This window comes from Gobius niger, assembly GCF_951799975.1.
Source record: "Gobius niger genome assembly, chromosome: 20".
Lineage (NCBI taxonomy): Eukaryota > Metazoa > Chordata > Actinopteri > Gobiiformes > Gobiidae > Gobius > Gobius niger.
The window spans coordinates 7826906-7853787 of record NC_136871.1 but is presented as its reverse complement, the minus strand read 5'-3'; the positions used below and the strand labels follow the sequence as shown (position 1 = coordinate 7853787).

The 26882-nt window shown below is 39.9% G+C and overlaps 1 protein-coding gene across 1 annotated transcript in view; it reads right to left on the bottom strand.

The window, feature by feature from the left end:
- Positions 1-26882, bottom strand: part of necab3 (N-terminal EF-hand calcium binding protein 3) — an 87894-nt gene that overhangs the window by 39454 nt on the left and 21558 nt on the right. Inside the window, exons 3-5 of the mRNA XM_079579326.1 lie at positions 15444-15552; positions 7575-7600; positions 1548-1645 (exon numbers count right to left, since the gene is read on the bottom strand). Of these exons, the coding sequence (XP_079435452.1) occupies positions 1548-1645; positions 7575-7600; positions 15444-15552 (233 nt within the window). The remainder of the gene's footprint in view (positions 1-1547; positions 1646-7574; positions 7601-15443; positions 15553-26882) is intronic.

Sequence of the window (26882 nt, the reverse complement as noted above, 5' to 3'; positions counted from 1 at the left end):
AATGCTAACATGTAGTATCATGTTAGCATTCTCCGTTTTTTAATGTATTTATGGGCTGTTGAACCACTTTGCTCCCCTCCATGTCTTTGTATCTTTATTTAGTAGAAAACTATATTCATAATACAGCGTTTGTTAAAGTAGTTTTTGAGTAATTAGAGTAATTAGAGAAAGTTTAGATTTTTCAAAATTGTTTTCCCCCTTAACTGTTTTCAAAGATGACCATATATGGGCGATTTCAGAGATGCCGTCTGTATCTATAGGCCTTTAGAATGCTGTGATGTCACCTGCAACCCAGCCGGTCTATATATCGGTCCGACTTTTGGGTATTATTTAAACACCTCTAACCAATACCTAAGAATCTAGATGAGGTGATAGTTTTAGCATCAATTAGTGTGTGGGAAGTTACATTTTGACAGCCCTATTCAGACAGAGCCACTTTATACAGATATTAAGGCACATACAGCAGTCTAAACAGCTGGCAGGTTTACGTCCCCATGGAGACAAGATATTTTGTTATTTGCGGAGGACGTTGGTTGCTGAAATCTTTGCTATTCGATTGAGGCTTAATCGAGCCGTCTAGTTAAAGATCCTCAGAGGAGTGACATTAAAATGAAAACGCTCCACAATGCAGTCGAGCTAAGACACGCTACGGCTACTACTGCGAGTGTGCCATGGGATTAGCAGACCACAGCGGGAACAGAACAGGTGGCGTATGCTAACTAGAGCCGAAAACCGCCGCGGACTGGGCCCACTCTGACAGCATAAGGAAGAGAAGACAAGAGCAAGGTGGGCTAATTAAAACGGGGCGCATAAGTATTCACAACACCGCTTTTATGCTTCCCCATTTAACGAGCAAGGCTGTTACCACTCAAAGCCGCAATTTATGGACGCTTCCTCTGTTCGCAAAATAAGCTGCCGGTTGCAATTAAGGCAGTGCTTTGACTTGGAAATTTCATGGTAAGTAGACGGCGCTTTAGCACAGAACAAAACTTGACTTCGCCGCTAAACTGAGCTACAAAATAGCTCTTTCTTCACATAAGCACAAGCACACATAAGCGTAAGAGTATTTTCTCCGAATCATTGTGTAGGTTTGATTCAAGAATAATGCCGGTGCAGTAATTTATGTAAAAATGAAACCGTTTTGGGTGTTTTGACTTGGAAATGTCTTGGTTAAGTGGACGGCGCGTCAGCACAGTTTGAAAACATGTCACTTTCAAACTGGGCTGTATTAATGGAAATGAAAAAAGGCACTTAAATTAGCCCATCACTTGGCCCAAAGTGAGACCAGAGGAGCGTTTTGTCGTAATTAGTCAAAGCCACTTATTGCGGCTCTTTTGTGTTTAGTCATGCATTCTGGAAGAGCTGCTTTGGCACCTGCGGATCGCCAACAGTGCTTTCTGGGAACGACTTGAATCAGCATCGAACTCAGCACATTTTTAGCACAAAACCCTGACTGTATTTGGACAGGCAAGGTCATTTCTAGCTCAGTGGTTTCAATGCAAAAGGGGATAGGACTTTTGATGAATAGCGGGGGTATTGAATGGTACCTCTTTAGTTTTATCCATGGCCTTGAGAATGGAAATGTTGAGACTCTCCAGCGATGAAAGCACGTTGAGGTATTCGCCCAGGTGCTGAGAGAAATAATCTGGTAGAGGGGCAAAAACAGAGAGAGTGAACAGACAAAGTGCACATATTAACTAAGCAACAAGTTTAAACTTCTGGTCCAGATCATTAACAATCATACCAATCTCACTGCAGTTTTAAACAGTAATTAAAAAGCAAAAACAGAATTAAAACGTAGCTACGAAAAGACTGTCCTGAAATGAAATGTTTTGTGATTGCTCTTTGATGAACATAAAGGAGGTAAGTACTGTATTTTCCAGACTATAGACCCTTTAATTGTTGGTAAACATTCCGGGCTTAGCTGGAGGCGGGAAGCTAGATTCCTATCTATTTCCATTGTAGCTGTTGTCATAGTAACGATAAACAAATGTCTGTTGTTGGAAATATCAGATAAACCTAATTTTATCATCTTAAATGTCATTTCTCTTCTTGCACTTTAAGCAACAACAGGACCACATTATTAGTTGTAGTTTTACACTTATAATCCTAATAATTCTTTCTTTCTTTCCTTCTCTCCTTCCTACGTTCCTTCCTTCCTTCCCACGTTCCTTCCTTCCTACATTCCTTCCTTCCTTCCTACGTTCCTTCCTTCCTTCCTACGTTCCATCTTTCCTTCCTACGTTCCTTCCTTCCTTCCTACGTTCCTTCCTTCCTACATTCCTTCCTTTCTTCCTCCCTACGTTCCATCTTTCCTTCCTTCCTTCCTACATTCCTTCCTTCCTACGTTCCTTCGTTCCTTCCTTCGTTCCTCCCTTCGTTCCTTCCTTCCTACGTTCCTTCCTTCCTACATTCCTTCCTTTCTTCCTCCCTACGTTCCATCTTTCCTTCCTTCCTTCCTACATTCCTTCCTTCCTTCCTTCCTACGTTCCTTCCTTCGTTCCTCCCTTCGTTCCTTCCTTCCTACGTTCCTTCCTTCCTTCCTACCTTCCCTCATTCCTTCCTTCCTACGTTCCTTCCTTCCTTCCTTCCATCTTTCCTTCCTTCCTATGTTCCTTCCTTCCTTCCTTCCTCCCTTCCTTCCTTCCATTTTTCCTTCCTTCCTATGTTCCTTCCTTCCTTCCTTCCTTCCTCCCTTCCTTCCTTCCATTTTTCCTTCCTTCCTATGTTCCTTCCTTCCTTCCTTCCTTCCTTCCTTCCTTCCTTCCTTCCTTCCTTCCTTCCTTCCTTCCGTCTATTATTTTCTTAAATAACAAGAGCCATATATGCACAAAACAACACAATACACAACAACACCACATGTAAAAATAAAGACAGCACAACAATAAAGACCAAACTCAACAGGACAACATTCCCTCCAACTGGACCGGTGTATATTTGGCCAGACAAAGATCTGTGCTGTTGAAGCTTCTTGGATGAGAGATGTAAATCACAACACTTAAACTACTGAGTAAAGAACAGCTCAAGAACCTGCCAATAATTGGTAATTAGAACTCTGTCAGGTAAGAGAAACCATGTGTGCCGTACAGTAATTTAGCACACTGTGACTTCAATTTACTCTGTCAAGCGTTCTTTCATTACGTCGATTACTTAACCATACGACGTGACAAAAGGCTAATTGCTCAGATTCAGTAGCAGCGTCCAAGTCGTCTCAGAACACCCACCACAAACCAGCGATCACACAGAACTGAAGACTTGGCTCGACATGGGCCAGATGAAGGGAACACAGTGCTGCGGGGAACTTTTTTTTTTTTTACGTCAAATGGAGGAGATGGCATTCCCATTCGATAAATAATGCAGCCAGGTTTTATTCTTGGTATGACTGGTATTTACAGGTCCCTGCCCTATTTTCTCTTTTACAGCCCATCTGACACACTTCACACATGCCAGGGTGCAGACACAAAACTAGGCCAACGGATCTGGTTCATATGGTTGAAGATAACGAGTAAGGCACCATAGGTACAACCAAGACAAGAAACAAAGAAAAGAACACATTATTCATGCACCAGCACTAGGGCTGCACTATACATCCCCAAATGATTGTTATTGTAATGTAAGATGAGGTGTTCCACATTTTGCAAGAAGCCACATTGCAAAATCACTGAGGTCCTTCATCTGACTGAGATTTACACATGTTTTTGCCAACAGAGGCTAAAACAATAGCACACAGTTGCGTTTTAGTCATAGTTGAGGCTCGTTTAGGGCCTGATTTGGTCTTTTTTAAGTCTTCTTTTGACACAATTTGCTCCAACAAACACACAAAACTAGGGATGCATCGATACGATACTAGTATCGGGTATCGGGCCGATGCCACGTGCTTGTCCTCATACTCGTACTCATTAATGAGGTCCCGATACCAGAAACCAACACCACTTGACGTGCAGCCTAAATCAGAGTCTGTGATGGTTTTAATCAGAGCTAAATGTTATTTGTGCTGCAGCGTGGAGTCTGCAGTGTTTCCAAGATACAGCTAAAGTTGCTAATGTTGCTAACTAGCCGCCAACTCGCGGCTAACAGTTTTGGCGATTCTTGCGCCGTTTTATGCCCAGGGGCTTATTCATCTGAAAAACTAACCAAGCGACTAAAATGTACTCAGAAAATCCAAAGTAAAGACATACAGCATGTCCATATTGAGCGAAATGAGCTGCAGCAAAAGAATTAAAATGCTGTAGCGACTGGCTAAGCTGCTATAAACACATGAGAAAATCCACATGGAGCTGTACTAAAGAGACAATTTAGCTGCAGTAACAAGAAACCTAATCAATACAATTGTTGAATAAAAATACATAAATGAATAAAGCACAGGCATTGGGAGCTTTTGGACACGGGCTGTTCTGTTTATGATGGACAGTGCAACAAAAATTAAATGTTATATTGAATGAAAATAATAATAATAATAAAATTTTGATGTAACTTCTCTTAAAAGTGTCGCCTACTTTACTCAAGGAAATGTAAATGAATAAATTAACTAATTACTAGCCAATCTGCTGTGAAAAAGTCAGTATTTTGAAGAAAATGCCTTGTACTCGTATCGGTATTTGGTATCGGCGAGTACTTAAATCAAAGTACTCGTACTCGTGTCGGTTTTAGAAAAAGTGGTGTCGGTGCATCCCTACACAAAACACACCAAAAATGCTCATGATTCATACTGTTGAAAAGATGAAATGCCGCATGTTTTACTTCATATTGTGCAGCCCGAGCCGGTGTAACTAACTAAGAAATGATCTAAATGTACCCAGCGCGACTACAAGGACGAGCCACTGGACAGATGATTTCAACATTGATTGTTCATACTCATGCATCGAAAAGCTAAACCTTGACCTTGTTTCCGGTGCGCAAAGCTACGCACAGCAGCTTTATAGAGTTCTTTTCAATCAAAGAGGCAGAAGACGCACTTTTCATGTTGAAACATTTTCGATTATTGAGTGCCCCCGCCGGCCCCGAGCGACCGCCATTAGGAACCACTGATGAAAGACTCGTCACTGAGCCGTCAAATAACAATTGCAGCGAATGCGACAGTCGTCAGTCAGGGGCCTGTCAAGGTTAAAGGTGCATCTCCTCTTTGTCTGAGGAACAGTAACACTAAGAATGGCATCGACAAAGGAGGACATAATAAACCTGACTGGCTACAAAGACTGAGCATTATAGGCTAGTACTCTTATTGCTTTGAGATCTGATCACAATGTGTGCACAGGAAAGTATAAACTTAAGTAAATCATAATCAAGCCACACCGTGCAACATTTAGCCCAATAAATAGGACACAATTCTAGCATTTCTTTTATTAGAGATCATTTTACTGTTGAATAATACCAAAAAAATGAACTATGAGCGGATCATCTCTCCACAGACCTGACTGTAACTTTACTGGGAGATTGAAATAGGTTAGGTCCTCATTCAAAGACCATTCTTTGATAACCCACTGCATTAAGAGCATTTTCAGTGTCTGGGAGCACCGAAAATGCCTTTAAAGTGCATATGATAAATTAGACACTATTTTTGCTAAAACGTAGTTAACACAATTGTAGTTAAGATTTTGCTAAAAAAAAAAATGTACCCAGCTTTCTTTAGTTTAACCAGTTTTGTGATGTTTAGTTTCACTTCCTTATTGGACGCTGACATGGATGTAGACGGCATTGCGTCATAAAAGGGGGCGTGGCTTCGCCGAGCGGGAAAATAGAATCTTTAGAGAAACACAATTTTACACTCTTTTTTTAGCAATTTTCTGGTGGAATATGAACTTATTTATCACACATAAATAAAGTCAAGTGTAAATCGGGTCCATATGGATGTTTTCTCACAGAAGATTGTTCAGTAGAAGTGAAAAAACGGCAGTTGTAGCTAGCGCTAGCTAACAGTTAGCATTAGCCCGATGTACATGTAGCATCAAGTTAGCATTCTCTGTTATTTGTGTGTTTATGGGCTGTTGAACCACTTCGCTCCTCTCCATGTCTTTGTATCTTTATTTAGTAGAAAACTATTCATAATTCAGTGTTTGTTAAAGTAGTTTTTGAATAATTAAAGAAAGTCTAGATTTTTCTCCAAATTGTTTTCCCCCTTAACTGTTTTCAAACATGACCATATATGGGCGAATCCAGAGATGCCATCTGTATCGATTCACCTTATTCCGGAGGTTCGCGTGGGCGCCGCCATGAATTGTGCCTGCCCCTTTTCTCCTATGTGTTAACATAGGACTGGAGAAGTCCACATAAAATCAGTCACAACACGAAAACAAAGCCGTTTTCAGGCTGCGCAGAGAAACGCTGCAGTGTTGACTTGTTGGTGCAAATGAACATTGGCCATTTTACACAAATCAATCGACTAAACATCAGATTTTCAGCAGAGAATATTTTCCCTCGTTCTCCGTTAAAATGAACGGGCTTCGCGCTCGACTGGAAGTGTCTGGACAACGAGGTGCCGAGACAACGCAAAAAGTGGCAAAAGTGCGCGGGGCGGAATAAGGTGAATAGATAAAAGCAAACAATTTTAAACTGTTGCCGTGCCGACCATGTTATGTCAATGGGAAATAAATGAGTGGGTGAAACCGCTACGGAACTTTACCTTTACGATCACTTCCTGTGACTTCCTGTCGTAGCTTAAAAATTAAAATTAAAATAACTTGATGTGTGATGTTTTCTCTTGTGTTTTCATGTAAATCACTTTGGTCTGCCAAGTGTTGTTGTAAAGTGTCACTTGTTTACATCTATTTAAAGGCACACTGCGTAACAGCTCGTCACTGAAAATGCTATTTCTGCAGTGGGTAATCAAAGAATGGATTTGGAGGAGAACCTATAAATCTCATATTTGGCTTCATTTAAGTGATATTTCACAATTTTTGACATAGGGCCTCATTTCTAAGTTATACAGAGTGTTGTTGATTTCTGGAGATTAGTTTTTATTTTTCATTCATGCAGTCCTTGTATTTGAAGAGTTTAGTGGTGCTAGGCTAGTGCTAGGCTAGCGCATGTCTATGGTAACTAGTAGCCTGCAGTAAAAACCTCTTCGAAATCATCGGGTCGTCCTCCAAACGTTGCCATATCTGATTTGTAGAAAGCTCCTTTGTCAATCCAAGCACAGTGCACCTTCGGCAAATCACTTATAACACCAGACTACAGATATAAGTGTCTGTGTCGGCTGAATCATTTTTGAAATATAACAATTTTGCATTTAAAAGGACTTACATATGTCTTGTTTTGACACAATTTAGTGAAAAACTAACAGCTTGCATTCTGTATATGGAACAGATTACATTATTTAGTTAAGTAAAATATCAAAGTAATGTTGTCATTGAATATTGTCGTCACAATATTCAAATATGGCAAGTTTTCCTCATATTGTGCAGCCCCAGCATAAACTTTTCATTCTGTTGCATTTGGCGAATACACTATGCCAATATCTACTGACAAAGTGTAAAAAACAATCATAAACTGGGAGTGAGCCTCGCGATGGTTGTTACCCTGCCAAACATGAAGGCACTGTGGCACAAAATAAATGACGGGGACTTTATTTCACCCACCTGAGAGCTTGTCGGTGTCCAGATTGCTGCAAGGCAAAGAGGAAAATATGACACATCATTCAGATAGTTAATTAGATACTTTCAAAGTTCATTTTTGCCACAGTGACTCCAAAGCTATTTGGATTTGACACTGTAGCCAAAGGACAAGACAGAACTGGTGGTGAAATTATGATTCTGATAATAATGGAACTTGGCCTGTCATAACAGAATTTGAAGTTCAATATTTTGAGCCACATTAATATAGTGATAAAATATATTATTGAATACCTGCAAATGCCATAAAAACTAACTCTAAAGCTTAAAAATGACAGTAAAGCTTTTTTTGAAAAGCACTTCTTGTGTTTCTAAACGCAGACTATAGCGTAGCCCAGGGGCAGGCAAGTTTGCTTGATAAAGGGACGATATTCTTCATCATCAAAAGACCAAGGGCCGGATCCTCCAATAATAGGCGCAAGAAAAGCATGACTTTCTACAAATGTGAGTGTTGTACATTATACATGGCCTAAATGGATGTTCTGCTTACAGAATTTTAAAGGAAATTAAAGCCGCGCGCGGCGATAAAGGCCCTCGCCCCTGGCGCACTCCCCGCTCGCTCTCGTCCCTTGCGACCACTCTTCATCACACTAGGTCCTTGCGAGCCCCATGATTGAACTTGCTCATTTTGACGCGAAAATCCCTATTAAGTTGCATTATTCTGCTTTATATGCGAAAATCCCTATTAAGTTGCATTAAAGTGCATTTTATGCGAAAGTCCCTTTAAGTTGCATTACAGTACATTATATGCGAAAGTGCCTTGAAGTTGCATTACAGTACATTATATGCGAAAGTGCCTTGAAGTTGCATTACAGAACATTATATGCGAAAGTCCCTTTAAGTTGCATTACAGAACATTATATGCGAAAGTCCCTTTAAGTTGCATTACAGAACATTATATGCGAAAGTCCCTTTAAGTTGCATTACAGAACATTATATGCGAAAGTTCCTTTAAGTTGCATTACAGTTTATTATATGCGAAAGTTCCTTTAAGTTGCATTACAGTTTATTATATGCGAAAGTCCCTTTAAGTTGCATTACAGTTTATTATATGCGAAAGTCCCTTTAAGTTGCATTACAGAACATTATATGCGAAAGTCCCTTTAAGTTGCATTACAGAACATTATATGCGAAAGTCCCTTTAAGTTGTATTACAGAACATTATATGCGAAAGTTCCTTTAAGTTGCATTACAGTTTATTATATGCGAAAGTTCCTTTAAGTTGCATTACAGTTTATTATATGCGAAAGTCCCTTTAAGTTGCATTACAGAACATTATATGCGAAAGTTCCTTTAAGTTGCATTACAGTTTATTATATGCGAAAGTCCCTTTAAGTTGCATTACAGTTTATTATATGCGAAAGTCCCTTTAAGTTGCATTACAGAACATTATATGCGAAAGTCCCTTTAAGTTGCATTACAGAACATTATATGCGAAAGTCCCTTTAAGTTGCATTACAGAACATTATATGCGAAAGTCCCTTTAAGTTGCATTACAGAACATTATATGCGAAAGTCCCTTTAAGTTGCATTACAGAACATTATATGCGAAAGTTCCTTTAAGTTGCATTACAGTTTATTATATGCGAAAGTCCCTTTAAGTTGCATTACAGTTTATTATATGCGAAAGTCCCTTTAAGTTGCATTACAGAACATTATATGCGAAAGTCCCTTTAAGTTGCATTACAGAACATTATATGCGAAAGTGCCTTGAAGTTGCATTACAGAACATTATATGCGAAAGTCCCTTTAAGTTGCATTACAGAACATTATATGCGAAAGTTCCTTTAAGTTGCATTACAGTTTATTATATGCGAAAGTTCCTTTAAGTTGCATTACAGTGCATTATATGCGAAAGTGCCTTTAAGGTGCATTACAGTGCATTATATGCGAAAGTCCCTTTAAGTTGCATTACAGTGCATTTTATGCGAAAGTCCCTTTAAGTTGCATTACAGTGCATTATATGCGAAAGTCCCTTTAAGTTGCATTACAGTTTATTATATGCGAAAGTCCCTTTAAGTAGCATTATAGTGCTATTGTGAAAATCCCTATGTAGTGGCATAATTGTGTTGTAATTGCAAAAATCCCTATTTTGTTGCAGAAACTGTAAGAACTGTTGAAATTGCAGAAACTCTTAACACTGTTTAAACTGTTAAAATCACAGGCAGACTTCACTGTATCATAATCCTATTAAAATGCCGGCAAGAAAAGAGAAAGCATTAGAAAAGTGTCACAGCCATATTTGAACTAGCAACCTCCTACACCAGAGACAAGCACACTATCACTGAGCTGTAGCTCCATGGTACTTGGACTGTGATGTGCGCTACTTTTGTCTAAGTTATCGAGCAGAAGTTAGTTCCCAGCATCCCACTGGAGGAGAGAGGTAGCTTCAAGTCATGCCCCCCCCATACATTTCCTTGATTGTTTTCGACATTTTCCCTTGTGTTGCCTCAATTGTTTTCCTACGATCCCCCCATTTCTAGCTCTTTAGTGACGCATATGAAAGCGTTTTTCATGAGAATGGGACCATAGGTGCGGTTAAGGTCAAAATTGACCCAGCAATCTCATGGTTGGAAACCCAATGCACAAGCAATAACGCTACACGGGCAAAGCAAATCTTATGAAACGTGCTGTACTCATGTGACAATGTGTGCAGTGGCCCATGTAAAAGGTGAAAGCAATAGAAAAGTGTCAAGGCTGTGTTTGGACTAGCAACCTCCTTCACTTGAAACATGGGCCTGTTGACAGCTTGGCCTATTTAAATTCCCAGGCTGCAATTTTGTACCAGCAACACACTGGAGGAGAGGTTTTTCCCCCGTTTTTAATGAGTGTGGGACCATAGGCAATGATGCATGTTCTTACCGGAAGGTGTTGAGTCCAAAAGAAAAAGGAAATAAAAAACAGTTTAGGTTGGGATTTGATCCAGCAACCTCCTGTACACTAGCTCAGCACTCTACCAATGAAGCTACTCAGGTTGAGTGAACTGCTACGAAACGTCCCGCAATCATGTGTTTTAGGCTGTGACAATGTGTGCAGCGGGCAATGGAAAAGGTGAAGGCAATATTAAAGTGTCAAGGTTGTGTTTGGACTAGTTACCTCCTTCACTTGAGACGAACATGCTATCACTGAGCTGTAATTCCAAGCAAACATGGGCCTGATGACTGCTTGGGTTTTCTAAATTCACAGGCTGAAATTTGATCCCAGCAACACACTTGAGGGGTAATTTCCCTGTTTTTAATGAGTTTGGAACCATCGGCGACGATGCATGTTCTAACCAGAAAGTGCTGAGTCCAAAGAAAAAAAAAATGAAAAAGAGTCAAGGTCAGGTTTTTGATCCAGCAACCTCCTGTACACTAACCCAGCTCTCTACCAATGGAGCTACTTAGGCTGAGAAAAATATAGCAGATGTGAAATAAATGTCATGAGAGACTCCGCACTTGTGTGTTTGCAGGAAACGGATTAACAGCTTAGAAAATAATATATTGTATCATTTTGTAATTGGGGTAAATTCCTGGCTGCCCAAAGAATCGTTGAGAGGGAGTTTCAGCCCTGCAGCACCCTCGATATTGAAGCTATTATTTGGTAAGACCCATATAGTATGAGGAACACACAGAGAGACGGACAGGAAACAGTCGAATTGAACTTCCTGTGATTGTACAGTTGAGAAAAACGTGAATTTGGAGGCAAAAACGTCCAAATTAAAGCTGATGCCTGTTACAGAGGGTTAATATAAGTATATACGAGTCCAAAAGTGTAGTTTTTGTGAAGAAAGGGGGAAATGTGGAATACTGGCGAATTTCAGGAGAAACTCTGACAGAGGCCAACAAGCTGCCAGGCTAAGACCTCTGGCGATTTTCACGGAGGATGGGCGGGCCACTTACAAGCCACTTAAAAGCCAATTTAAAGGCTTTTTTGGCGATAGGGGCTGCGTGTGCACAGCATTAGGTCCAGGTGGGGAATGCGCACGCGCGCCGGATTGGGTCCGTTCCAATCCGGCCAAGTCTGTGAAAGATATGAGGCTTTGAAATTTGCTGAAAATGGCCTCTCAGTTGCGGCCTTGTCATGACCACGCCCAATAGTTTAAAAAAAATGTAATTGATGATTTTGAAAGCCACATGGGTTTGGGACACGTTGGCCAAAATTGGAGGCTTTCCATCGAAAGCTCGGGGATCAGGGGCCAGAAGTTCAAGAGGTACGATTTTGAAGGTTTGAGGTTCGGGCCAAGATGGCCGACTTCCTGTAGCATTTAGGGCGGGGTCATAATATCATTTTTGACATGTCCTGACGTGGTCTATGTCCTTGGCCAATGTCACTTTTGTACAATGATTTTTTTTTCGACCCCTCCTCCATTGGGTCAATGTAAACTGCCTGTTTGAGGGGGCGCCACAGAGCCATCTTTTATTATTCTCTCTCGCGAACCCCACCCAAAATTAGAGCTTGCGGAGCACTACGTTTTGACCCCTGTTACTTGCGAATCGGTTCACGTTTGCTACGTGAATTCTTGCGTTTTCGTCCCCCGTTAACGGTTTTAATTAGTCCCTCGCGGGACACTGCGTGTCCGTTGCTCGGGCCTAATTATACAGAAAATAAAGCGAGATAGAGGCATGTTGTAATAGACTTTTTTGATCAGTGTGACGTGCCGAATCAGGATATCACCTTTGTTTTCACTTTCGTGCAAGTGTAATTTTGAAGGTATAGGTAGGGGGCGCTATTTTTGTGAAAATTGTACAATTATCAAGGGTAATCAGTACGATCCACAGAGGGGCTTATGTGGTCCAAATAAGAGTGTGATTGGAATTTGCATGCCCTTGTGAGTTGTCATCAAAAAGGCGGGAAAAAAGCATGATTTTTAGCAGAGCGGTAGAGACAAACCGTAACAGATATCCGAACAAAAGAGCTTGATTATTGTAGCTCTACGTCTCTAGATCACACTCACCAAGTTGGATGTCATTTGGTCCAAAACCCTTCGAGTGACTTGACAAAAGATCAGGTTAAGAAATTCAGGTTACAATTTTCAATCCAATATGGCCGACTTCCTCTTTGTCAGAGGGCGGAGTTATAATGATGTTTTAAGTTTGTCTTGATGTGCTCTATCACTGTACTCAAAGACAAAGGTTTAGGCCAAAAAATGCATGCTTCCAAATGAATTGGGGGCATGCTTGTGGGGGCGCCACTGAGGCATTGTTCAAAGTGTTGTCTTGCAAATATCAAAATAGTTAATTTTACACCAACCTTGAACCTTTGGTCAAATAAAATTGACTTTTCGTTAATGTTCAGGGGGTCAAAATTGAGATCAAAGACGTAATAATAATAATAATAATAATAATAATAATAATGGAAACGATTTTTCGGCCATTATTTTTCTCCCACAAAGACATTACTCAGAGAGCCGTGGTTTTGATATGTTGTTCCCCATCACAGACAAGGTCTGTATGATTTTTTCCACACCTCCATACCATCCCGTTTTTTTTATACGAATTTTGAAAGACAAAACCTTTGAGGGGGCGCCAGTGGGTCATTTTTGGCGATAGGGGCTGCGTGTGCACAGCATTAGGTCCAGGTGGGGAATGCGCACGCGCGCCGGATTGGGTCCGTTCCAATCCGGCCAAGTCTGTGAAAGATATGAGGCTTTGAAATTTGCTGAAAATGGCCTCTCAGTTGCGGCCTTGTCATGACCACGCCCAATAGTTTAAAAAAAATGTAATTGATGATTTTGAAAGCCACATGGGTTTGGGACACGTTGGCCAAAATTGGAGGCTTTCCATCGAAAGCTCGGGGATCAGGGGCCAGAAGTTCAAGAGGTACGATTTTGAAGGTTTGAGGTTCGGGCCAAGATGGCCGACTTCCTGTAGCATTTAGGGCGGGGTCATAATATCATTTTTGACATGTCCTGACGTGGTCTATGTCCTTGGCCAATGTCACTTTTGTACAATGATTTTTTTTTCGACCCCTCCTCCATTGGGTCAATGTAAACTGCCTGTTTGAGGGGGCGCCACAGAGCCATCTTTTATTATTCTCTCTCGCGAACCCCACCCAAAATTAGAGCTTGCGGAGCACTACGTTTTGACCCCTGTTACTTGCGAATCGGTTCACGTTTGCTACGTGAATTCTTGCGTTTTCGTCCCCCGTTAACGGTTTTAATTAGTCCCTCGCGGGACACTGCGTGTCCGTTGCTCGGGCCTAATTACAGCATTCTTCACATCTCTAGTGTACTTTAACAGGCATTTGATCTCTGATTTTTGTAATTATGTTCCTCAAAGTCATCTCTTGGGACACTGGACAGTGTTTAACTCACGGTTGGATAAATCAAGTCTTTAGTTTGACTGATAAAGCCAAAGAAACAGTCAACGTCTCTTTTTTTTTATAAGCGACGTCCTCTCGCCAATGGCACAGTCAAATAGTGCAACATCTTGTACATGCAAGATGACCATCCCCTTTGGAACAATGCTGTCCTTGCATCAAGCGGAAGGGACTTAAAGGGACTATACGGAGTATAAAAATTATGTATTTTCCTCGCCCTGCATGTTCCAGCCATGTCCTAATGTGTAGAGTGACCTGTTAACCACAACTGCCACTAAAATCCTGCACTGTCACTCAAAAAGTTGTTCCGGTCCAAAGTGTCATGCACGAGCTTAAAGGGATATTTCAGGATTTTTGACATAGGGCCTCATTTCCTAGTTATCCAGAGTGTTGCTGGTACCTGGAGATATTTTTTTTGTAATTCATGCAGTTCTTATATTTGAAGAGTTTTGTGGTGCTAGGCTTGTGCTAGGCTAGCACATTTCTACGGTATCAGCTAGCCTGCATTAAAAACAGTCTGACTCCACAGTGCACCTGAGGCAAATCACTTGTACCGCCAGACTAACAATATAAATGTCTGTCGATAGAATATTTTTAACTATTTTGCATCTAAAATAACTTATATTTGAGCAGCATCAGCTTCGTGGTTGTAAAAGCTACGCAGCGGCGGAGTGATCTGCTAGAAAATAGTCCCTCAAAATGCGATCATTCATGTGATGCAAGGTCATATTCCAAAAATTATTCTATCGACACATACATTTATATAGTTAGTCTGGCGCTACAAGTGATTTGCCTCCGGTGCTCTGTGGAGCGGGTCAGACTGTTTTTAATGCAGGCTAGCTGATACCATAGAACCTATATGCACACACAGTATTTGGCTAAACAATAAAGGCATTTCATGTAGCATTTTGAGACTACTATTTCGATGCATATTATGATGTGAAGGCCACAGAACAAACACTCATTTACATCACTACAACAAAACATTTCACGTTCATTTAGAGACATCCTTCGACGGCTTTCACGTTCCTACAAGGCTTGAATAAAACCTTGCAGAGCTAGAGTGTGTGTGTGTGTCAGTATGTTATCAATAAAGCGCCAAGAACAATTTAGCCCTCTGGATCTGGGAAAATATTAAAGTTGAAATCCACAATCGACTTGAGGGGAAGTGATTTTCTTTTTGCCAACCGCTGATTCGAGAGCCGACCCCAAGGCGGAGTTCTTTGATTGCAATTTCCCAGCGAAATGCGTTTCCAAGTGGCCCCGTTTCACACACACTAAGAAATGGGGGTCAGTGATTGTTGGCGAGATGTGTTTGCATTTTGTGGTATTAAGCCTTTAATCAATGACTTTAAATAACCTTTCAGCGGTTCAGAATTCAGAATCTAGACGTTTTCTGAGACTATTAAAGTGCTAAGTGAAGACAGCAGGGCTATTTAGTGAGATTTAAGTATGAGCTTTGTATGAATAAATATTAAATCAGCCCGCAGTCATCTTTCATTATAATGAAAAGAGCAAGAGCAGAGGGAGCCTCACTTGTTCTGTCGTCCGTCGATGGAGTAGAACAGCTCCTGCAGCTCCTCGGTTGTCAGGATGCCATCAGCGAAGTAGGTATTGAACTCTTCGAACGACAGCTTTCCATCATCTGTGAATCCAAAAATGATGCAATTTGAAGTTAAGTTACATGAGCTGCATGACATGACAAGACGTGAAATGTTCAACAGTACGTTCCGTTAAACTGACATAAAGAAATGTGTTTTTTCTTGTGTTTTTGCTTGTGACCTAACGATGTGGATGTTGCACCACCTAATATTGTGATAACAATAAAACAAAAACAATAAAAACAATTATGTACAGAATACATGGAGTGTGTCAGACGTTTCAGTAGGCGATACACAAATAGCGAGTGCAACGGAAAAATAGCATATGGATAATTCAACCTGAAAAGAGTCACAGAGACAGAAAAGGCATTAACGAGGGGGTATTATGCTTTTTTCAATCACATAGCACCAGTCTATATCACACTACAATGATGACGAAACCTTCTGTTGGTCTGTAAATGCAGTAAATTAGAATAACTGCCTTGTATAAAAGTGCTCTCTCAAAATGGCTGTAGCGAATGTCTTGAAATAGGCCTCTGTCTCTTTAAGAACCTCTGACCCTTTCCGACACGCCCCCTCCACACGCTGTCTGTGGCATCAGTGGGGAGGGGGTTCTGCTGAGGAGCAGTGGTTGGTTACTCGGCTGGTGATGAAAGCTCGGAGGCGTCTCCAGGAGGTGGGGGCGTTCCTAGGAGGACTCAGGCAAACCTATCCCTAAAATGGCCGCCATCAGAGTTTTTACAGATTACTCAAAAATACGTGAATGTGCCAAGGCAACACTTCAGGCATGTTTTTAATGAGGGAATGACATAATAACATGATGTAAAGCTTGAAAAAGTCGATTTAGCATAATACCCCCCCTTTAAGAAAGTTTTATTATAGGAGCTGCACAGCGTTGATGAACGACAGGCAGAATCTTCCCCGGAGCCTGGACACTGGTGGTGGTAGCGGAGAAAGGGGTGGAGGAGGGTCATAGCACGGCTGGGAAACTCTGAGTGATTGACCAGGGGGCTTAAGAAAGGGGAACCTGGGACGAGCTCTGCGGTGATTGGCTGACGTGAAGGTGCGGCTTGAGCTGGGTCTGTGATTGGATGATTGGAAGTTGGAAGGGCTGCCGGTGATGAGCCGATGAATGAATGTAGCTGGTGTGTCTTCCAGGTTGAATTTTAAGCTTCATTTCTTGGCATGTTGCCCCTAATTTACCATTTAAAATTGTGTGTTTTACAGTATTAGTATTATCTGATATGTTAGAGAGAGAATGCCGTGTGACTGATCCACTTTTGCACCGGCTACTCACTCATCAACACTTAATAAATGACCCCCAACTAAACCCAGATTCAATAGTATTTAGAATTGTGTCGTCTCCTTTACTGCAAAACGTAACAATACCCATCCTTTTCAACCTATCTGTTTAGATCATCTCAAGTCCACGACTCCACCAGGGAAACACTGATATTTTGACTGCTGGAAATTACATAATGTCAGAAATGTAGAAAAACAACTGAAGACTATAAAGTCTGTCTGGAAACACAAACATTCGTGGTCCATTGTCAGTTCCGTGCGAGAAACAAGACGTTCTCGACTGCACATAAACAAAACAAGGCCAATTTATTTGTAATTTCATGTCAAGAGACAACTCAAAGTGGCTCACAGTCACAGCAACACAAAACACTGACTAAAAACAGTTGTTATTATCATTTGTAAACTAGAGTTAACGAGTGAATAGTAATTTGAAATGAAGTAATCAAATAAGTAACTAAACTACAATTTGGGATGAGTAATCAGTTGTTGGATTACCTTTATGGATTAATCCCAGCAACTATGATATATATGTTTAAAGGGGCTAGATGCAAGTTAGCCATTTTATGCTCACTACTGCCACCTCAGGTCATACGTGTAACTGCAGCTTCTATATTAAGCTCACGCATGACGGCAAATCGGACCCGAAGTAACACCGTTTTGAGTGACAGTGCAGGATTTTAGAGGCAGTTGTGGTGAACAGGTCTGAGCTCATTCCACACATCAGGACATTGTTGGAACATGTAGGGGGAGGAAAATACTTAATTCTAACATTTTTCAACTCTGTATAGTCCCTTTAAACCTGCCTAATACAAGTCGTCGTATGACTGCTCAGTTAAGTATGAGCACAGCATGTTGCGACAGACGCGGATGGAAAAATCAATAGCTCCAGATAAATAGCTGCTGTGTGTGAAGAAGCGTCTCAGCACCGGCCCATCATCAATCTGTCAGATGGCATAGATTACAAGCATCAGTCTGCGGCGAGGCTGCCCAAACCAAACTGATGACGACGTTTTAATCCCTGAGAAAGAGTCCAGAGCAACAGATCCATCCCTGTCGGCGCACGGATAATGGAAACTTCACAGTCACTTACTTTGACCAAAGACAGATCATCAGATTACATCAGTTTGCAAAGCTAAGGGTACGTAGCATTTGGAGAGTAAAACAGGACGATCACAGACATTAGGGGTTTGTCAGAGCAAGAATCTCTACAACATTGTTTTAATAAGGAACAAGGAGGATAAAGTCATATTTATATTGATCATTAAACATGGTTTATATATGGACACAAATAAGTCAAATCTAGTCAATTTTAATGCCATTTTCATGCCTAAATACCATGTTCAACTTCTAACCCCCCGCCTGAACCAAGAGCATTTCTTTCCATTTCGGTATTACCCAAATCTAAAAGCTTCTCAACTGGAGAGCAACAGTGCAACGCCTCATTTAAAGCCGAAGACCTACAAAAGTGATCTTTGTTTTCACACTGTCGCCGTGTTCTTGTCACATTTTTGAAGCATTTTTGTTTATTGCTTTTTCATTGCTTTTTTGTCGCTTTTTGTCATGTTTTCGTCACTTTTTTGTGTTACTTTTTTGTGTTGCTTTTTTGTGAGTTATTTGTCATATTTTTTTGTTTTTTGTGGCTTTTTCGTTGCTTTTTTTTAAGCTTTTAGGTTTGGATGAAGCCAAACAGGAGAAAAATGTTCTTGGTTCAGGTGGTAGTAAGACGTTAATGACATTAAAAAGCATTACATTGGACTTGCTGCCAGCTGAAGAAACCCTGATTTATCTCGGTTAGACTTGTGGCATTTGCAAATCCCTGCAAAGACAAAACCAAACGTGCATATATTTCATTTCTTAAGATTTTAAAACATTTCATCAAACAGAGGAAATTGGACAAAATTGGCAACTTTTTTTGGCAAACATTTGATAAATTTGATCCAAAACTGCAACTGAAAAAGTTTTAGACCATCATTTTAATAGTTTCGATATTATACAGTGAAAATGTCATAATTTAATGCCAGCTTGAATCCAATTTAATGCTTTTAATGACATTTAAGGCCTTGATTTTACAATTACTAATTTAATGGCTTAACTGTTAAAGATGCAAGTTGATCATTTTTATACTCACTACTGCCACCTCAGGTCATACATGTAACTGCAGCTTCTATATTAAAAGGAATAGGCCACCGTTTTTACATACTGAGATATGTTCTTACCTTAGCTTTGACGAGTTCTTTAGGACCTGTCTGGTCTTCACCCTTCAGTCATGTAAACACAGCGCAGACGGCGTTAGCATTTAGCCTCTCCCTCTCTCCTCTATAGCTCCAAAACTGGTCAAGATAGAAGCTACCAAGCTCTTCCACGTTTTCCCTATTTAAATATGGTTACGTGAAGTGTTCCACTACAAAGTATAATTACACAAAATTAAACAATGTGGATTTTCTAAGTGGATAAAAGGGGGGACTATATTGTAAGGCGTAGTAATACCAGGAGTAATTTGGCATCCGCACAGTAAAGTGAAGATTACTGCGCGGATTTCGAACTACTCCTGGTATTATTACGCCTTACAATATAGTTCTCCCTTTTATCCACTTAGAAAATCCACATTGTTTAGTTTTGTGTAATTATACTTTGTAGTGGAACACTTCACATAAAACGTGGAAGAGCTTGGTAGCTTCTATCTTGACCTGTTATGGAGCTATAGAGGAGAGGGGGAGAGGCTAAATGCTAACGCCGTCTGCGCTGGGTTTACGTGATTGAAGGCACGGGTGAAGATCAGACAGGTCCTAAAGAACTTGTCAAAGCTAAGGTAAGAACATATCTCAGTATGTAAAAACGGTGGCCTATTCCTTTAAGACAGAGTAGAATTAAAGAAAAATCTGTGAATCACCACAGTGTCATCGGATCCGATCACAATGGATGTCTAATAGAGCATGAACTTAAGTGAACCAAGTCAATGATGTTGAAACAAACAGAACACGGCTGACAAAACATGCTTAGAAAATGGCTGATATAAAGCTTTGAGTCCGCAATCTGTTCTGGTAAGATTCCCACAACAGTTTAATGGTCGATATGTCAAACGTTTGCCTCTATCTATTCAGTTAAAGCGAAAAGGCCTTTTTTTTTTCACTCTTTTTGTTATTACTTTGGCACATTAATGGAAAACATTTTTTCAACAAACGGCTCTCAAAATGAACCAGAATTAGACCAAAGATGGTGCTGCTCGAGGATCAAAGCATACACAGTCGAGAAACTGCCCCATCCCTACAAAGACAAGGTACACGCGGCCGATGTAAGATGGCAGTTCCAGCTGGCTGATTCTGCTCAGACTCAAGGGCAGGCTGAACACCATCTGTTTAGACCGAGCTGTTTGACGTGTTTTATCTCACACCAGAATGTGTAACGCGTCGTAGAAAAGACCATTTAACTTTGCGATGTTTATCAGGGATTTTCAGCCTTTCCACATCAGGCAACCGACCCCTAAAACAACTTAAATACAATTCTATAGCGGAACTAACCTGTAAATAACCTCTAATGCGGGGGGAAAAAATATGATCAAAGCCAACACAAAACAAACAGTTCTATTACAGGAAACTAGGGCTATGCGCAGTTACATTTGTATTCGATACCGGTACTTCAACGATACTTTTTCCGATACCTATATTAAAATATTTGTCATCAAGAAACAGAAAACAGAACAATAATGTTTTGAAGATTTGCACATTTACAATATCAGGTTCATCTGCATTGGTAAGGAATGTGTGAAAAATGGGGAATAATTTTGGGGATAAATTGGAAAAAATTTAAAAATGGGAATAAAACATTTGCAAAATATAAATCCTTTCCGTAGTCCCTCTGGGGGTATAATACAAGTGTTAATGGGATGATAGGGGGGTCTTTATCTCCCCCTGGTGTCTCTGGCCAGAAAACCATGCTTGCAACTTCGCTGCCTCTGGGTCAGAGTCACCAATACACACTAATGGAATCACGAAGGAGAAGCTAACAGGCTAACGGGCAAAGCTAACTGTGGGCTAGCGCCACTTAAACAGTATTTACAGCCAAGTTTGGGTGAAAAAAATGAGTAAAAAAATTATCTCCATTGTGTAATTGGATGTACAATATTCCTCTTTCCCTTTATCGTTTCTGTCAGCGTAGTATTTACTCGCACAGACAATTAATTAATGCTACGACACCTGCAGTGGCGCTTATGGCTGGATTTAAATATATAAAAAATGTTTAGGTACCTGCTTTTGATACCTTTTTCACACTTTTTTTCCCGATACCAAACCATTCCTACAGTAAACAGATTAAAACACGTTATAATGTTGCTGCTTTTACCTGAAGATGTTTCCTTCACACATGTCTGAGAAATCCTTTTTAGGTTTTAAAGCTTTACCTGACAGCACTAAATTGGCCTCTGTACAAAGCATGTCTTGTTGAAGGCAATAGAAACTATTACTGTGAATGCGGAACATCATTTATTTGTCCCAACCAAACAAATCACCATCATTTCTAGCCTTATTTCTGTTGTGTTCATGTGCTCTCTGTCTGCAGTGCATTGCTTTGTGGATGAACTACTTTGAGTTGTTGTAATGTTGGTATGCAGTCGTAACAGCACTATTAAAATGCCTCTGTAATGCGAAGTCTTCAGTGAATCCCGGACTGAACCAAGTCAAAAGTTATGGTTTTTGCAGCAGTTAATTTTAATGACTGTGGTTACATTATCTCGCCGCATACATCGACTTAATTAAAACCAGCTCACTCGGGTAAAAGGCACAGACTGAATCTTGCATGGAGTATTTGAATAATTGAGGCCAAGCACAGTTTTAATGCACATAACATCTACTGTATCAGCTGGGGAGTTTAGTCTTTCGCCAGTTTTGCAGGAGACTAAATGCCTTTCAAATTAAAATTCTAGTACATTCATTCATTTCTCTTTACGCCTACGAGTCACGCAGGTACACTCCAGTTATTCACTTTACAACTAAGAAAACTCCTCTAAAATCACATATTTATTTTAAGAATATACCGCTAGAAACACACACAAGAGATTTTTCTGGCCAGGTATTTCTCATAAACCAGGCTCGACATCTGGAGATGAATCCCCGGCCGCCCACTGCTCGTTACGGCATCGATATAATGGGTCAAATACAGAGGACATATTTCCCTATGGGGATAATGAAGATGTTTACTATACCTTAAAGCAGGGGTCCTCAGACTTTTTTCCCTGGAGGCCACATTGTTGTTCCTGACTGTGATGGGGGGCCTATAACATAGAATTGTATGACCGAGACCAAAATGCCTCTTTGTGAAGTAGAGATGACTCGCCTGCACAGTCGTCCCCACGACTATATCCACAAGATCAGCACTTGATTCAGGCTCATATTTGTTTCAATGTAGTGGATTGCAAAAATAGTAATCAAGTCTTCACACTTTGTTTTAATTTCCATTTATTTATATTTTCAAATAAAAAATCATCAAGTAATGTGACCAAAGTAATAACTTTTTACACTTGTATTGTGCTTTACAAGCCTGTGTCACAAGCTTCATTTACCACGTGGCTATAATGTGTTTATATTCTGATCTCTTGTGTAAGTGCCCTCTGCTGGACACCTGTGGAATTATTTTTTATTCATTCAAATTGCCCCCTAGTGGCTGGAATGAGTAAATTGGTTATTTAGTTCAAATATCCTAACTCCGCACAGGAATGGGCTAGAGACTTACTTTTTTTTTACATACTCAGGGATTTGTGCTCTACAAATCATCTAGATCATCCCGCGGGCCGTAGTTTGAGGACTCCTGCCTTAAAGGGACTATACAGAGATTAAAAATGTTAAAATTAAATATTTTCCTCCCACTACATGTTTCAGCCATGTCCTAATGTGTAGGATGAGCCCAGACCTGTTCACCACATCTGCCTCTAAAATCCTGCACTGTCACTCAAAAAGGTGTTAATTCAGGTCCAAAGCTCAAGTTCGATCAACACATCACGGACATTCAGGACAAAAAAAGTCAATAACGTCTGTCAAGAAGAACTAAAAGGACTTTAATGTCGCCCCATCTCTGCTGATGCGTTTACATCAGTCCATTATTGAGCCTGCACAGTTTGTTTTCCCTGCTTTTCTAATCTGTTGACTGAAAAAACAAACTAAACTCACCAAGGGAACAAACACTGCAGCGAAAATCATAGGACTCACCACAGCAAAAGAAGCCTGATCCCATCTGAGTGCACCCCGTCGACTGTTTGCTCTTTGTTGTTCTGTCTGTCCTATTGTCAAACATGCATGTGTGTGTGGAAAAGTCTAAAGTCCAGGGCTGGGTATCGTTACATTTCTTTAGATATTGATACTTAAACGATAATTGGTTTTCGACACCGATACCTGAACAACACTTTTTCAATGCCTATACTAAAATATTTGTCATATAGAACCATAAGACAGATTAATAATGTTCATTTATTCCTTTTCCGTTCATTTCATTCCTTTTGCATTTGTATCATTTGTTTGAGGTGAAACAACCAAGAAACGTCCTTTAACTACAAAAGGGAAGAAAGAACACTCCAAGTACTTCTTATTTTGTCCCCCAATTTTTAAGCAATTTTCTTACGTTTCTTTCCCCACATTTTCCATTTTTTTCTCCCAATTTTTTCTCTAAATTTCCCCCAATTAAAAAAAAAATGCTTTTATGTTTTTTTTCTCAATTTTGCCCCAAATTTTCTTGTTTTTTCCCCTCACAAATCTCTTAATTTTATCCCCCACATTGTTCCCCAATTTTCCCACCATTTTCTACTCACTTTTTTATTTCTTTTCATTTTTGATAATCAAGAGCATTAAAACTTGAGTATTAAGATTTTATATGTCTTTTCGATACCTGCTTTCGATACTTTTATTTTTTCAATACCAGACTGGTATCGTTTAACCACCTCCAGTATCTGCGTACATTGGTTTATGAATGAGGGTGAATGGGTGACTGGTTTCCTGCTGTAAAGCTCTTTGGGACTAATAAAGGTCAAAAAGCGCTTTGTGTAAGTTGAGACCATTTCCCATTTGAGATAGGGGTGCACGGATTTCCCCTGAAGGGTCGAAGGGGTCCCCAACACTAAAGAAGTTAAAAAAAAAATCAAAAAAATGAAAAAAGAAAGAAAAAAATGAAGAAAAAATGAAAAAGAAGGAAAAAGAAAAAGAGAAAAAAGAAAGAAAAAAATTAAAAAGTGGAAAAGAAGGAAAAAGAAAGAAAGAAAAAAAAAAAAGAAAAAAGGAAGAAAAAAGAAAGAAAAAAGAATGAAGGAAAAAAGGGAAAAAAAAAAAAAAAAAAAACGAACAAACAAAACAAAAACAGAAAAGGAAAAAAGAAAAGAAAGAAAAAAGAAAAAAAGAAGATACAAGAAAAAAGAAAGAAAAAAAAAGAAGATAAATTAAGAAAAAAGAAAGAAAAAAGATAGAAAGATAGATAGATAGATAGATAGATAGATAGATAGATAGATAGATAGATAGATAGATAGATAGATAGATAGATAGATAGATAGATAGATAATCTGAATTGAAGTATCGTATTGATTCATAAACAATGATGATCCTTATTACATGGAGACATTTTTAGACCTTTTTCCAAATATTTAGTTGTCACTTCAGCTGTCTTTAAAACGTTCTTCAGCCAAACGCAGCTTTCTGGACTCGACAGACAGGCTTACTCTCCAAAGTGTCACTCCTTATTTTTGCTGACGGCCTAAAGACGTCTACAGACAGCGCTCTGCATTACCCTGACACTTTTGGGTTGGATCTTGGATCTTCCAATGAAAACTGCCAGCGGCCTCTGTATAAGCTTTCCAAATCTCTTCAATTATTCACGTGTACATCGCTTTAACTTGGAGGTTGCGTTGGGTTAAGTTACATTACTCTAGCTATGGATTAAAAAAAAAACAGCGCCCTTTTTAAAAATGAAATGCGTCCACTCTTTTGTAGCCAGACAGTTTGACAGCGTTAGTATTGGACAAAACCACTCCACAGACGCAGCTCAATGTCTCACTGGTATCACATATCTTGGTGAGTACCTGAGACAAAGTGGATAATGACATTTGCTATGATTTGCTTCTCTCTTTCTCCCTCACTCTGTCTTTTTCTCTGTGTACTTGTGAGAAGATCGTTTGGTGCTTAGAACAATGACCATCGATAAACCCCTAATACATGCAGTTAGTACATTATTTCAAGTATAAGAGGATACATTTCTCTGTAGGGACTATAAATTCCCCAAATAAAAAAGTAAACATGCAGGATTATGGAACAAAACAGAACAGAAAAGTGTTTTAACCCTTTATTAGTTTGCTCAACCATTTGGTAGACCACACTTTATCGAATCAAATGTTGTTCTTAATCTGCCTATCTCTACCATTCGGTTCAAGTGTGTAATACTCCAAATATCCAGTTTGGGGTTGGACCAGTTTAGACCAAGTTTGGACTGGTTTAGAGTGGGTTTGGACCAGTTTAGACCAAGTTTGGGCTGGTTTAGAGCGGGTTTGGACCAGTTTAGACCAATTTTGGGCTGGTTTAGAGCGGGTTTGGACTGGTTTAGACCTGTTTTCGACCATTTAAGACCTGGTTTGGACTGGATTAGACCTGTTATGGACCGGTTTAGACCTGGTTTGGTTCAAGTGTGTAATACTCCAAATATCCAGTTTGGGGTTGGACCAGTTTAGACCAAGTTTGGGCTGGTTTAGAGCAGGTTTGGACTGGATTAGACCTGTTTGGACTGCTGTAGACCTGTTATGGACCGGTTTAGACCTGGTTTGGACTGGATTAGACCTGTTATGGACCGGTTTAGACCTGGTTTGGTTCAAGTGTGTAATACTCCAAATATCCAGTTTGGGGTTGGACCAGTTTAGACCAAGTTTGGACTGGGTTAGAGCAGGTTTGGACTGGTTTAGACCTGGTTTGAACCGTTTAGACCTGGTTTGGACCGTTTTAGACCTGATTTGGACTGGATTAGACCTGTTATGGACCGGTTTAGACCTGGTTTGGTTCAAGTGTGTAATACTCCAAATATCCAGTTGGGGTTGGACCAGTATAGCCCAAGTTTGGACTGGGTTAGAGCAGGTTTGGACTGATTAAGACCTGGTTCGGACGCGTTTGGACTGGTTTAGAGCAGGTTTGGACTGGATTAGACCTGGTTTGGACTGGTTTAGACCTGGTTTGGACCGGTTTAGAACTGGTTTGGACTAGTTTAGACCTGTTATGGACCAGTTTAGACCTAGTTTGGACTGGTTCATGCTGGTTTTGACAGGTTTTCTGAGTAGACCTGTTTTTTACTGGTTTAGAGGAACTTATGCTGGTTTAGATCAGGTTTGGACTGGTTTAGAGCAGATAACTGGGAGGTCCATCAAAAAAATAAAAACATTGTTTGTCCTCCAAATGGTTAGAAATATATAATAATAAACGTGTAGGGAGTAACATTAAAGGGTTAAGTATATTCATCTGTATCACTGAGGCTTTGAATTTGGTCTAGAAAGAAAAAGTTTTCCACTAAATACAGCATGAAATGTCAAACTAGGAGGGAGGGACAGTTTATCATCTTCTGAAGCTTTTGGAGGGATTTGCAAATGCCACAAGTCTAACCAAGATAAATCAGGGTTTCTGCAGCTGGCAGCAAGTCAAATGTAATGCTTTTTAATGTAATTTTAATGCCTGAATACTATATCTTTAATGCCACTAATACATATTTCATTCAAGATTTATAAACAGTCAATAAAACAGGGGGATGAGGGGAAAGTTGGATACTCAAAACCAATCGGCTGAATTTGCCAAATGTACAAAGTTAAAATAGTTAAGTGATGTCATTGAGTGGGTTCTGTCTCTAAGGAAAAAGTATGTCTTCTAAAGAACTTAATTGAATACCAATTTAATACCTTTAAAAGACTTTTAAGGCCTTTATTTTGGCATACAACATTTAATGACTTTTGTCCGCGGAAACCCTTCAAAGGCAAGACTTCTGGTAAATACGGAACATTTTTATATTTAAAAATATCAATTTCAATATATCAATATATATAATGTTATTATATATATAATATGCAATATCA